Below are 15,354 nucleotides of genomic sequence, written 5' to 3'. Positions count from 1 at the left end.
ACAAAAAGCCCAAAGAGGACTTTGCAACACTGTTTAACGCATCTCTTTCTCACTCTAACACCGCCACACCTCTTCCAGTAACCTTTTAGTTCTTGAATTATTGCTGCCCCCAAAAGATCCTGTTATAAATCCCCTAGTATTACGGTTTTAGTGCAAGGACTGTGACGTTTCATGTTTTTACATCAGGCACCTTGACCGGGCAGCTAAGATGACCTTAGCCGTTCTCCAGCCAGCAGTTATTCATATTTTGCAACATTTTGTTACGCTGCAACGAATAAAACTGTGGTTAAAAAACTTACGTGAAAAACGGAGACATTTCACCGGCTCGCTCCCATATCAAGCTTCATACAACTCCTTCAAAATTCCAAGACATCCCGAACTATTTAAGAGTTTTTAAGGCTTTAAACCGAAAGTCGTCTTCAAAACTTTTCAATGACCTGCAGGGACCCTGGTTAATGGAAACTATTGTGGATGGTATCAAAACGAACTGTACTGTGCAACTTACTGAAGGCCAGCCAGGTCTGTCTGATCTGAAGGTAGACCGTGAAGTCCGTCTGAAAACCAAGATCCTGTAGAGTCACATCAGCACCGGGCTCCCCCTTCAGGTGGGCGTACTCCATGTAGCAGTGAAAGATACCTAAATGAACACATACATTTCCAGTATTATGGTTATTTGGAGAAATGTCATAAAATACGTGACATTCACACTGCAAAAACTGAAATCTAAGTAAGATTAAATATCTCAAATAAGGGTGATATTTGCTTATTTTCTGTCTGATAAGATAATCATTCTCACTAAGCAGACTTTATGTTAGTGTTTTAATTGTTTTAAGGGTTTTGGTCCTAAATGATCTCAGTAAGATATTACAGCTTGTTGCTGATATTTTATGACCTATATTGAGTAAAACATGCTTGAAACTAGAATATCAACTGTTGCAAAGCTGTGTCATCAACACTCACAAGTAGAAAACTACTTTTTTAAAGTAATAATTTCTTTTTCAAGCACGAAAAAAAAAATCATGATGCCGAGCGCATATCATTGTCAAGATAATGGCACTAGCATTTACTTAATTTAAGAATATTTTTCAACATATTGAGCAAAAAGGTCTCATTTGTTTTTCTACCAAGAAAAGTGCACTTGTTATTAGTGAGAATATACTTATTTTAAAGGTATTTTTGGGTTCATTGAGGTTAGCTAATTTTACTTGTTTTGGAAAGTCTTGACAAGCCGAATTTTCTTTTTCTATTGGCAGATAATTTTGCTTATTTCAAATAAAATACCCCTAATTTTTGTATTTTTTTTCCTTGGTTTTGAACACTGACTTTTTGCAGTGCAGGATTTTTCATTCATTAAGGACTTAAAATTCACCTTCACAACAGTCTCAAATCCGTCCTTGTGCAACTAACAAATAATTCCTATTGTTACAAAATGCACAGCCACATTACATGCTAATTGTTTGTATTGATTTACACAATATATTTGATATATCATGTACAAGGTATGTTCTCTGCACATGAATGCCATATACAAATTTTATTTCCAGCTGAGTGCAATTGAACTCTGTTTCTATTCATTACAAGGTAATGAATAGAAACTGAGTGATGAATCTGTGTGGTCTTTACAAGATGACGAAATAACTGCATTTCACCTTGCACTGCACACATAGTTGACTTGTTTAAGACTTAAACAAAAAAACAGCTGTTGATAAAAGACTTCCCTGCTCTGAGATGTTACACTACATCATGTTGAAGGTGTTTAACATCTTGTGCTTACAGAACTGCTAATTAAAATGCACTTTTTCACATCTCTATTTCCACAAATTACATATAGTACCGATAAATACCAGTATTTACAAGGGTATTGTATCGATAAAATCTTAACGATATACAAAACCCAAAGGTGAAATAATTGAAAATTATAAAATATAGTAACAATTACTTTCATCCCATTGATTTTTTTAACGTTGATGTTCCAGGCAATTTAATGTTCAGTGAATGTATAGGATAGGCAAATACAAGCTTTGGCTTCAGCCTATTCCTTTTTCGGTCATTGTAATTATTTTATTTTATTTTTGTGTGTAAATGTGTATGATTGTTAATATGTCTAATCTGTACTGTTAAACTGCTCACACAAAATGGTTAATGGTTGATTATATGACCAAAATAAACATATTTCATTCATTCAAAACCAGTGAAGTTGGCACGTTTTGTGAATGGTAAATAAAAACAGAATACAATAATTTGCAAAAAATAAAGTTTACCAGTTCGAACGTTAAGTATCTTGTCTTTTTTTTTGTACAAACACACATATACACATATTGTACATATACATTCACTGTACAAGCACACATATACACATACTGTACATATACAAGTACATATGCACACATACACTCATGCACATAATCACGTTTCATCAAACATATATTAACGTTGTTGCCCTAGGGTAAACTGGGTATAACACATGGCACACTGACAAAGCTTAACCTATTGTTACTATAACAATCTACAAGGTTAATGTAGGTTGCTTCTCTTTCTTCCCCTCCATTTTTCTGCATTCTTTCGTATCTCAAGTTATCATTACATATATGTATTGTTGCATTTGAACAATTGTATTGTTGATAATAAAGGTAAAGTATTGGTATTGTTTATTATCAATAGCACTATTTCTATTGGTATTCATATTGCTCCATTTTTAGTGTAATAATGCTCATTGTCATTTCTGTATTATTTTTTATTTTCGCTAACTGCTTATTTGCTATTACTTTTACCATCATATTTGTACATGTTGTATTTGCTGATGTTGCTCTATTGTTGTTGTTGTTGTTGTGTTTGCTGTTGTTGTTTTTGTCTCTCTGTCTAATCCCCCTCTTGTCCCCACAATTCCCCCCTCCGTCTTCCTTTTTTTCTCTTTCTATTCCCTCCTGCTCCGGCCCGGCTGCACCAAATGATAATATAAATACATTTAATAAAGTCAAAATACAAATAAGGCAACAAGAGAAGTATCCTATTCAAGAGAAGTATCCTACACTTCTCTTTTGTAAAGTACATCTGAACAGCCGATATGGGCATCTACATCTACTATATGATTTGCCTGAGAAGCTGGGCAGGACATTATTAAAAAAGAAAAAAAATAAAAAAATAAATAAAGTATCTTGTCTTTGCAGTCTATTCAATTGAATATAAGTTGAAAAGGATTTGCAAATCATTGTATTCTGTTTTTATTTACCATCCATTTACACAACGTGCCATCTTCACTGGTTTTGGGTTTTGAACATCCCTAGTGCTTATCGGAGGACATTTAGCTGATTTGCATGAGTAAAAACGCACTGCGGGACTGCTTGTATCAGAGCGCTATCTGACATTTTAGATACAATAATACATTTTTTGCTGATATTGGACCTCGTTATTAGGGGCCTTAAGTCTGCCACCATGACAAAGTTGCCACATTTCCCATACCACGGTACAAATTTAACATAATGTAAATTCTGCTTTCTGTAGCATCCTATTAAGTGAAGTGTATTTATATAGCGCTTTACATTGAGAAACCCATATTAAGCTACATTTATACTAATGTGGGTGGCACTGGGAACAAAGTGGGTGTTGTCACTGCGTTGTGTCCTTGGGCGACAACGGCAAAAGCTGGATTTGAACCTGGGACCTTCGTTTTTCCTGGTGTAATGTCGTGCATACACACACACACACATATATATATATATATATATATATATATATATATATATATATATATATATATATATATATATATTATATATATATATATATATATATATATATATATATATATATATTTATATATATATATATATATATATATATATATATATATATATAAGATTATATTACATCCGGAGATGCTTTCCTCTTCATTCACCTTAGGTGAATGGAGCCTTGGCCAGGAGGACTTGATATCATCAGATGGTATCCAGCGGTCATTGGGTGTTTCGACCCTGAACCATAACACCCTACCGCTGGTGGGCCGGCAGTGGTGGCCAAGTCACTGCCTATCTCCTCCTCCTGGCTTCCAGCTCATCTCGTCTCTCCTGCTCCATAACCAGCAAGAGGCTCTCTCTGCTGCCTCCCCCATCCTGCTAGCTGCTGTCTTTCTCTCCTTCCCTGTTATTCCCAAGGCTGTGAGCATTCTCCATACCGACTGGGCAGGGAATCCTCTGCAGCCGACCTCGACCGGGAACAGCCATGCCTGCCATCCTTTTCCCCTGCAGTCATTCAAAAGGTCCTGGTATTTGGCACTTTTCCTTTCGAAGGCTTGGTTGCACCCTTCTTCCCATGGGACTGTGAGTTTTATGAGAATTATCTTCTTTGCCTCTTCAGACCACAGCACCACATCCGGTCTCAGGGTTGTCTGGACAACCTGGGGGAACTGAAGCCTTCCTCCCAGGTCTACCTTCATGTCCCAAGAACGGGCCATTTTCAATAGGCTCTTCCTTGATGTTGCTGTAGTTGGTGGCTTTTTTCCCTCCCTCACAAACTGGATTGATGTTCTCCCTTGTGGTTGCCGTTTCTTGCATCTCTGCTGCTCAAGGGTGTTAGCCAGTGTCATGAGCACCTTGTCATGACGCCATCTGTATCTCCCTTGGGTGAGTGCTGTTTTACACCCTGACAGGATGTGCACCATGGTACCCTTCTGTCCGCAAAGCTTGCATAGTGGATCCTCTCTCATGCCCCATCTGTGCAAGTTTGTTGGAGTGTCATACACTTATCTCAGCAAGAAAGAGATGCGGAATGGTTCCAGCTTCCATAGATCCGCCCACGTGATCTTTCTCTTGGGGAGGTCCCATTTGGTCCAGGCTCCCTGGGACGCTAGTTCCACTGCTTTGGATTTCCGACCTTCCTCTTCCAGGTTTCGTACTTCCTCCTGGATCATAGCTCTTCTTTCTCTGGGTTCTGCCTTACTCCACTGTTGGACATGGGAAGTTCCAAGACCTTGTCTTCCTGTGCATGGCGTTCCTATGATGTCACGTAGCCTCAACATGCTCTCAGCTTGTGCAACAGATGTGTCAGCTGCCCACTTGCGTCCTGATCTTGTAGTGACGCCTGCGTGTCTGACTTGTTCGTCCTGGGAGTCTCTGTATGTCATTAAGACTCTGCACTTTGCTACCTTGAATTCCTCCACCACGGATGACAAGGGAAGCTGGAGCTGTCCTGATCTTATGTAGAGACCTACTGATGTGAAGCTTGGAGGGATTCCCAGCCATTTTCTGAGGAACTTATTGACCTTTCTCTCCACTCCTTCTACGCATGTCATAGGGATGTCATACACCGTCAACAGCCACATGAGTCTTGGTAACAGTCCATGTTGGTAGAGCCATATTTTGAATTTACCAGGGAGTCCTGATTTTTCAATCCTCCTCAGCCACTCCTCTGTCTGCTTCTCTGTACTGGTGATGTTGTTCCTGTCAGTAAGTGAGCTGTCAAACCACTTTCCAAGGCACTTTATAGGGTTCTCTTCAATCGATGGAATCAGTTCTCCTTGCACTTGCAGCTTGAACCTGTTCGTCAGTTTACCTTTCCGGATAACCATGCTCCTTGGATTTTTTGGGCTTAAACTTCATTCTGGACCATGTTGCCACGTGGTCCAGAACTGTTAGCACCCATCTCGCCTCCACATGGGTTGTGGTCGTCACGGTGAGATCGTCCATGTAACCTCTTATTGGGGGTTGTCGAATGCCTGATTCCATTGCTGGTCCTCTGGCTTCTTTCCCAGCAGCTGTTATGAGGAGGTTCATACCCATGATGAAGAGGATGGGGGAGATTGTGCATCCAGTTACGATTTCCTTTTCCAGGTTTTGCCACTGAGTTGTGAAATTGGCAGTTTTGAACCGAATCTGGATGCCTCCAAAGTAGCTGGTTATCATTCCCTTGATGTGCAGAGGGATGTGGTAATGGTTTAGTGCAGTGTGAATGAGGGTGTGAGGGATTGCTCCGTAGGCGTTAGCCAGATCGAGCCAGACAACAGTCAGGTTGCCTTTGCTTACTTTGGCCTCCCGGATCATCTGACTGAGAACTTCGGTGTGTTCCAGGCATCCAGAGAAGCCTGGAATTCCACCTTTCTGGATAGAGGTGTCAACATATCCGTTCTCCGTCATGTATAAGGTCATCCTTTTTGCCAGTACAGAAAAGAAGATTTTGCCTTCTACGTTTAGAAGTGATATTGTACGGAATTGATTTATGGTTGAGGAGTTCTCTTCCTTTGGCACAAAACAGCCTTCTGCCCTCTTCCAGCATGATGGAATGGTGCCCTTTTTCCAGATCCTCCGGAACAGCATCCACAGCCTCCGAAGGAGCATCGGGCATTTCTTATACACCTTATAGGGTATACCACTGGGGCCGGGGGCAGATCCTGTTCTGGCCTTTTTCACCACCTCTTGGATTTCCTTCCAGGATGGTTCACTGATGTTGAGCTCCTTTCTTGGTTTTTCCAAGCTGTCGATGTTATGGTTGGCACCCAAGGCCTGGTTTTTGCAGGTGTCATTGTGGGTTTCCCTTAAGAACGCCTCCACATCTTCCCTCGAGCTGGTCAGCATTCCGGATTTTGCTTCACCCAGTAGTTTCCTGGTGAATCTGAAAGGGTCTTTGGTGAACTGTGCTCTTCTGTTCTCCCTCTCCTTCCTCCTCTTCCGAATGCTTTCTGCTCTACGGAGTCTACAAAGACGTTCCCGGAGTTGCCTTGTCAGATCCTTGATGCCTTCCTTTTCCTCGACTGTGGCTCTTTTGAAGTGTTTGTTTAGAGTTTTAATTTCCTTCCTTAAGCGATGGATTTCTCTTTCTCTTCTGCTTGGCTGATGCGCCATTTTGGTGTTAACCTTCTTGTCCTCCATCCCAAAACCCTCCCTTGCCAGATTGTACGTTATTGTTGTGAGTGTATTGACTTTCTGTTCAGCTGTTCCTGCTAGTGTGGCTTGTAGCACTTTGTCGAGGTCTTCATCTAGTTGGTTCCATTCTTTGGTGTCACTCATCTTGGGCCACTTAATTCGTTCTCTCGCAGGGTGGGTTTGGCTCTCTGAAGAGGTATGGGGTGGATCCCGCCTGAGGTCTTGAGGTGGCACAGGTGCTGAGAGATCTCTAGTGCTGTGGGGCGCTTCCTGCCTGGAGCTCTCCTGCATCTCACCAGGTGCTACCGCTGTGTGCTGCACCTGTGTCCCCCCTTTTCCACATGTGGTCCTGGCTTGGTGTATTTTAAGCCCTCTTGTGTTTTTGCAGGTCTTTCCGCACATGACACTTTACCTCCAATACCTCTCCAGTTATTGTTGTATATATATATATATATATATATATATATATATATATATATATATATATATATATACACTATATATATATGTTATATTTTATATTGCTACTATGGTATATTTTTAGTCTACTTAATACCTGCATTATCCTTTCCATCCTTTGAAACTGAGCTACAGTGTGGAACAATTTCCCTTGTGGATCAATAAAGTTTGTTTAAGTATAAGTTGTCTAAGTCTAAAACATTTTGTTATTGATCAGGTCTTACCGTATCCTATGACAATTATCACCAGGGCAACCATGACCCAGACCATGATCCCAGCCAGGAAGCGCAGGAGGACGATAAAGAGCAGACTGAGGACCATCGCGATAACTAAACCTCTGGAGATGGTGAAGAGGGTGAGACGGTAAAGGAAGCTCGTTAACAGTCTCTAAAGTCCACAAGTAGCTTTCAAAGTGTGGCATGGCAGCTTACATTAGGATCCAGTACCAGGACTGCGTGTAATCCTCAAAGATCTTCATGACCACCTGACGCGCTTCAATGACCACAGTCGCATTCCTGAAGGGGGGGGAAGGAAAATTATTATTTGCATCATTTGTGATCTTGATTAAGATCACATCTTACATGTTTTATTTTAGAAAAATGTATGATAGATTTTGTATTTTCCCGCCATAAAACCAGTACTTACGTAACTCCATCCAAAAGGTCTTTGGCATCTCTCAATCCCGTTCCATCATCAAACTTAGAGAGGTTTGCCACAGTTATCACTCCTCCTCTACTGCCCAAAGCTGGGAAGCACCTGCGAGTGACTAGGCGGAAATTGAACAAGATACATTAGATTATGTGTTCAGAGTATGGTTGTCCCGATACCAATATTTTGGCACCGGTACCAAAATGTATTTCGATACTTTTCTAAATAAAGGGGACTACGAAAGTGGCATTATTGGCTTTATTTTAACAAAAAATCTTAGGGTACATTAAACGTGTTTTTTATTGCAAATTTGTCCTTAGATAAAATAGTGAACATACGAGACAACTTGTCTTTTAGTAGTAAGTAAACAAACAAAGGCTCCTAATTAGTCTGCTGACGTATGCAGTAACATATTGTGTCATTTATCATTCTATTATTTTGTCAACATTATTAAGGACAAGCTGTAAAAAAATATGTACTTGTTCATTTACTGTTAATATCTGCTTATTATCTGTTTTAACATGTTCTATCTACACTTTTGTTAAAATGTAATAATCACTTATTCTTCTGTTGTTTGATACTTTACATTAGTTTTGGATGATACCACAAATTTGGGTATCGATCCGGTACCAAGTAGTTACAGGATCATACATTGGTCATATTTAAAGTCCTCATGTGTCCAGGGACGTATTTCCTGAGTTTATAAACATAATATAAATTTTAAAAACTAAAAAAGATTTTCTGACGATAAAAAATATCATTGTAATCATAGTAGTATCGACTAGATACGCTCCTGTACTTGGTATCATTACAGTGGATGCCAGGTGTAGATCCACTCATAGTGCTTGTTTAGCTATTCCTCGTCCTGCAGGGATGATTCTTGTAAGAAACTTACTTTATTTGTCGCCATGGAGGCGAGGATTAGTGATTTAGAAGTAGCTAAAACACTTGCAGACTGCGGCTGGACGTTAGCCGCTAACTAGCTAGCCATGTCTTAAAGCACCTCTTCCTGAGGGTGTTTCAGTGTTATAAATTCACCTTTATCTTTAGTTTTTAGGCCAAAATGCATCCATTCTCCCTTTTCTGTTTACCCACTGTCTGCTTGTAAGTACTCCGTGATTGTGCGCTGCCGAACATGCTCCTCTGCTCGGAAAACCAGCAATGTCACGACGTGAGGACGACGCGCCGTCATGACCGTTAAAAAAAAGGGGAGCGGGGACCGGTACTTTTTAGAGGCGGTATAGTACCGAATATGATTCATTAGTATCGCAGTACTATACAAGTACTGGTACACCGTACAACACTAGTTCAGAGTCTTTTAAAAAGGTGCAGGTTTATGTAGAAATGTACTCAAAATGAACGCTGCAATGGGAAGAACAGAAACCTTGTAAACTATAGATGTTAATTTGTGTATTTATTACAAAAGCTTTTTTTTTTTTTACACTAAATTTAACTTCATTTTTTGCGTTTGAATTTTGTGAACTCAAATTATGCTGGCAATTTCATTGAAAAACATTTTTAGCAAAATGCTTCAAAACGCAAGACTATCTTCTGGTAAATTAAGACTGAAACAAATTGATCCGGTCTCATTACCAGCCAAAGAGGTGTCAAGTTTGCAGGCACGTGACCCGGGTCTTACAGAGGAGGCAGGTAATGCAGCACTATACTGGCTGTATGTGTTTGGATCCATATTTATGAACACTTTAAACAGCAGAGGTTGCTGTGTATTAGTGGGAGAAAAAAAACAAGATTTCGCAAAAACTAAGCATAAAAGCTGATCACACGATAGTAAAAAAACACTCGCACAATGATAATCCCTGATACTACAAATATCAAAAAAGACTATCTCAAAAACGTAATTACATAGATTTTTTACTGAATAAGACAATACGAATATATATCTCACAATACGAAGGTCCTGGGTTCGATCATGTGCTCGGGATCTTTCTGTGTGGAGTTTGCATGTTCTCCCCGTGACTGCGTGGGTTCCCTCCGGGTACTCCGGCTTTCTCCCACCCCCAAAAACATGCACCTGGGGATAGGTTGATTGGCAACACTAAATTGGCCCTAGTGTGTGAATGTGAGTGTGAATGTTGTCTGTCTGTCTGTGTTGGCCCTGTGATGAGGTGGCGACTCGTCCAGGGTGAACCCCGCCTTCCGCCCGAATGCAGCTGAGATAGGCTCCAGCACCCTCCGCAACCCCAAAAGGGACAAGCGGTAGAAAATGGATGGATGAATAAGACACTCAGAATGTACATTAAAATACAGAATGTGGGATTTACATTATTACTGCAGACCACCTCCTTGATCGACATCTTTTATAATCGAGCAAGAGCAAAAAACAAACGCCAAGGGTAAAAACATCAACATATTCGATGTAATATCACTGTTCTGCAGAACTGCGTTGAAAAAATCTGCCTCCCTCTGACACTCCTGTCTCGGGCTTGCTGCTGTGTAAACAAGCTCCGCCCACTTTTTGTTGCTCATTTACCAATGCACCAATTGTGGGCACTTTCCACTGAGTTGCGTCATATGCTCTCACCCCCCCTCCAAACTGCGCCTACTCCCTCCATCCCACCTTGTATAAAGAATAACGCATCTCTTTTCCTATTGCGCACTCCTTACATACTTTGCTATGAATGTGACCTGTGCCTTTTTAGATGCTCGAGCTTCTCAAATAAATCTAAGAAAGACAATTTTGGTTGACTACTTGATTATAAAATTTCCAATACACTGGTCTGCATGGAACAGAGCTTCCTGTGGTTGCCGGAGTAACCCATATGTCACTCAAAAGTGCAGAATCGAACTATTGGAATAATTTCTATAGTTTGAAAATATTCCGCGGGTTGCATTGAAATGTTTATTATGCCTAGGTAGCCCAGGTAACTTGACACCTCATTGACTGGTCCTGAGACAGGATGGATTGCTTCAGTCTTAGTTAGTTAGTGAGTTAGTCTGGGTCTTGCTTTTTGAAGCAGCAAATTGTTCTACACTGAATTTTTCAGCCCCAAATTTTAACAACATAGTTTTAAAGACAGTTTTAAAAAAAAATTTAAATGAAATTGTCAGCATAAAAATTCAGTGACCAAAATTGAAACGCAAAACATTCAGTTACATTAATTCAGTGTAAAAAAAAACAAAAAACTTTCATAATAAGACAAAAAAATAACCTTTGTAATAAACACAACTGGGATCAGAAATTGTAATGATTGTTTTCTAATCTAAGGGCAAAATGTATTAATAAATTAGAGTACTACCAATATCCTTTGGTACATATACGCCTATGGTACATACAATACTGTATATAGAGAAAGTGTGCTAATCAAGGCAAATAGACAGATTGGATACTTTGGGGAGCAAAATGTGACTATAAAAATGGCGAGATTGAACTCACAAGGCTTGCTGGGGGTCAGCATGGCAGGACACAGCCCACGCTTGAGGATGGTTGCTATACCCTGAAACATTGGTATATTCAAAAGGGTAAGAGTGTGTGGGGGGCAAAATCATTAAAGTCAAAAACTACTTGGTGATGCATCCACATGCATGCTGTCAACTTCAAACCCACCAGTGTGCTCGACACGCCTTCCTTGCAGAAGGCCTTGTAGTAGTCAAAATCTTGTCTGCTGACGAGGGCGTTCGTCAACGTCATGAACTTCTCAGGGCATTTCTCCACACACATCTGTAGGGAGGGAAGTTACAGGGTTGTGTCAGTGCAGGAAACACATGCTTATCGGTAAACCACAGCCTAAAATTACACAAATGTGTACTGTTAAAAGACACCCAAGCATGCGTATTCATGATGCCAATTAGATGATGCTTTCACGGTGTGGCGCGGTTGGGAGAGTGGCCGTGCCAGCAACCTAAAGGGTTCCTGGTTCAATCCCCACCTTCTACCAACCTCGCCACGTCCGATGTGTCCTTGAGCAAGACACTTCACCCTTGCTCCTGATGGGTCCTGGTTAGCGCCTTGCATGGCAGCTCCCGCCATCAGTGTGTGAATGTGTGAATGTGGAAATAGTGTCAAAGCGCTATACAAGTATAACCCATTCACCTGCGTGGTCGGACACTGGAACTCCAGCAGCACCATGGGGCTGGCGCACTTCAGGATGTTGAAGTAGAACAAGAGCCTCTTTTTCCTTTAGGAGGCACACACAAAAATGCACAATCATATAAAAGCTTAAGAAAAAGGGAAAACAATCCTTCGTTTGAGCAAATTTCCTGTAAAATAGACAATAATAGATGGCTATTCGGCTGCTTAACAAGATAATCCCTATTTAAAATGACGGTTACTTGTTCAATGGCCATTTTATAAGTATCTTTCTACTACAATTCATCCAAATTATTTGTTCCAAGCCCTTTTCTTGCATGTTTACTGTAACTATGTTGATGGCACTACCGTATTTTTCGGAGTATAAGTCGCTCCGGAGTATAAATCACACCGGCCGAAAATGCATAATAACGAAGGAAAAAAACATAAGTCGCACTGGAGTATAAGTCGCATTTTTGGGGGAAATTTATTTGATAAAACTCAACAAAAAAGAATAGACATTTGAAAGGCAATTTAAAATAAATAAATAATAGTGAACAACAGGCTGAATAAGTGTACGTTATATGACGCATAAATAACCAACTGAGAACGTGCCTGGTATGTTAACGTAACATATTATGGTAAGAGTCATTCAAATAACTATAACATATAGAACATGCTATACGTTCACCAAACAATCTGTCACTCCTAATCGCTAAATCCCATGAAATCTTATACGTCTAATCTCTTACGTGAATGAGCTAAATAATATTTGATATTTTACGGTAATGTGTTAATAATTTCACACATAAGTCGCTCCTGAGTATAAGTCGCACCCCCGGCCAAACTATGAAAAAAACTGCAATTTATAGTCCGAAAAATACGGTAAATGTCGAGATTTAAAAGCTGAACTGAATAATCCACCCATTCATTAAACATTACTTGTACCGAGGCTAAATTGGGGTCTTAAGTACAATTTTATTTGGGAGACCCTCTAGTTACAATTTTTTTGCAAACTATTTTCATTTATATAAAAACATTTTTATACTTTTTTCACCCAACTTCAATTTAATTTTTGAGTTGAGTTGAGTTTGTGTTTATTTGGAACATGCATGCATACAACATGATACATCACACATGCATGCATACAACATGATACATCACATGCATACAACATGATACATCACATGCATACAACATGATACATCACACATGCATGCATACAACATGATACATCACACATGCATGCATACAACATGATACGTCACATGCATACAACATGATACATCACATGCATACAACATGATACATCACACATGCATGCATACAACATGATACATCACACATGCATGCATACAACATGATACATCACACATGCACGCATACAACATGATACATCACACATGCATGCATACAACATGACATCACAATTTCCAGTTTCTCTATTCAACATGTTCGGAAAAGGAGCAGGAAGAAGCAGAGTTTATTTAATCCTACCCCTTTTTCTTTTACATAGCGGTTGCTAAAACTTTTGTTCACTTCCTGTTCTCAATTTATTCACAATATACTCAATAACTAATAACAATAAATAAATAAATAATAATTAGTGAAGTAAGTTATATTGTGAAATAAATAAGATTATCTAGAAAATGAATGGATGGATGAAATAAATTCAGAATGTTTATCATGGTTCTTCTTTGTACTTTGTAAACACTTTAAGTTTGAAGACTTTCTTGAAGTGGATCATATTAGTACATTGTTTGATTTCTTTAGTTAATCCATTCCATAATGTAATTCCACATACTGAGGGTCTTAAGTGTTGTACGTACATACAAATGTTTTAAATTAAATGTTTCTCTGTGATCACAAATCAGTGGTTATACAGCTTCAAACTTATCAAAAACCCCGGTAGCAAAAGCAGAGCCTTTTTCTTCACGTCCTCTCCCATTGACAGGAAGTGACGTTTGATTCATGCTTTGTACTAAAACACATTAACGTGAAAAAATGTGTTACGTTTTTTGGGGCAAACTAAAACCAATTTAACATCATTTACAAAATGTTTCCAAACTTCCCAACTCTTGAACCCACTACTTCCACTTTACAAGACCGGACAGTGACTATCCCCAAAGAAATGTGCGATTATATTCTTATGGTTGATAGAACATGAGGAGACAGGGGAATGCTTTTGCGGTAAAATATATATAGCGCCGTGTCATTCGTTATTTTACATTTTACACACTTTTTTTTTGCGTAAAACGGATCACAGGGCCCTGCACACAGCGGCGTTAAATGTAACATTTGTTTTTGCACCATATCATGTTAGGGATGTGTCTTTCACAGTCTGGCTCTTTGAAGAAATGGAAGCCAGCTCTTAAGATTTGAACAAGCCCCATTTTATTTGTTCGGTTTTTCCGTTAAATGCTAATCTTCGTAAAAAATTTGCAACAACTGTTTCCTGGACGCTGCATTTCTAAAAATAGGTTTGTTGTGTAATATTTTTTTGCTATTGTGTCGTTTCACTGTAAGTAGTTGGAATTAGAAATGTCAGTTTTTTTTACATTTTCTATGCGTTTTGTAACAAATACAAGAAAATTAATCTTGAAGAGCCACTTGGGAGAAGCAAAGGACCCTAAAAAAAAAAAAGAGCCTTGTTTTTGAGATGTCGAGATGTATCAAGAGTGAACCGAGTGTGGAAATGTGAGGTGCGTAGATGCTGTCGATACTTCGGCGACACAAAGAGGTGATGCTGTGTACCGGTAACGGTTTAAATAAAAATAGAAAAGTGCAATATATTACTCAGACTGATGTGCACAATAAAGACACGATTTGTGTGCAATTACACTAATGGATATGAAAGCTAAGTGGTGCAAAAAGCACATTAAAGCGATGGCTGCTTTGGGAAAATTTAAAAAGGTATTGCTAATGGGTCTCTGCGAATAGACCGTGGTGACCGCAGGTTAGGGCTGGGCGATATGGACGAAAAAGTATATCTTGACATATTTTTACATAAACTCGATATTCTACATATATCTCGATATATTTTTCGGTGAAAATATACATACAGATATTCATTTTTGAGCGATTTTCACTGAAATTGAGGTGAATGACAACTGTACTGTAAACAGTTAGTGGCACTTTTATTAACCCAGTTAGTCAAGATGGGTATAACAGCACAGAAAATAAACTTTAACTAGCACAGAATTACATAACAAATAAAAAATATACATACATACATACATACATACATATATATATATATATATATATATATATACGCTGAAAGATGCGTGTACGGTGGACCTACTCGCTAGCTTGGGAATTCTTCGCGAGCTACATCCAGCAGTGGCCTTTGAAGCAGCGGCGTCC

The 15,354-nt window shown here is 39.3% G+C and overlaps 1 protein-coding gene across 4 annotated transcripts in view; it reads right to left on the bottom strand.

The window, feature by feature from the left end:
• The window catches only part of LOC133642612 (choline transporter-like protein 2), an 81,002-nt gene that overhangs the window by 27,250 nt on the left and 38,398 nt on the right, over positions 1 to 15,354 (bottom strand). For all 4 annotated transcript variants that reach the window (XM_062036904.1, XM_062036903.1, XM_062036906.1 and 1 more), the window contains exons 5-11: positions 12,013 to 12,097; positions 11,527 to 11,640; positions 11,356 to 11,416; positions 7,959 to 8,079; positions 7,745 to 7,828; positions 7,538 to 7,650; positions 506 to 637 (exon numbers count right to left, since the gene is read on the bottom strand). In XM_062036904.1, coding sequence (XP_061892888.1) covers positions 506 to 637; positions 7,538 to 7,650; positions 7,745 to 7,828; positions 7,959 to 8,079; positions 11,356 to 11,416; positions 11,527 to 11,640; positions 12,013 to 12,097 — 710 coding nt within the window. The remainder of the gene's footprint in view (positions 1 to 505; positions 638 to 7,537; positions 7,651 to 7,744; positions 7,829 to 7,958; positions 8,080 to 11,355; positions 11,417 to 11,526; positions 11,641 to 12,012; positions 12,098 to 15,354) is intronic.

Source organism: Entelurus aequoreus, linkage group LG25 (genome assembly GCF_033978785.1).
Source record: "Entelurus aequoreus isolate RoL-2023_Sb linkage group LG25, RoL_Eaeq_v1.1, whole genome shotgun sequence".
Classification (NCBI taxonomy): Eukaryota; Metazoa; Chordata; class Actinopteri; order Syngnathiformes; family Syngnathidae; genus Entelurus; species Entelurus aequoreus.
This window is presented reverse-complemented; position numbering and strand designations above follow the sequence as displayed.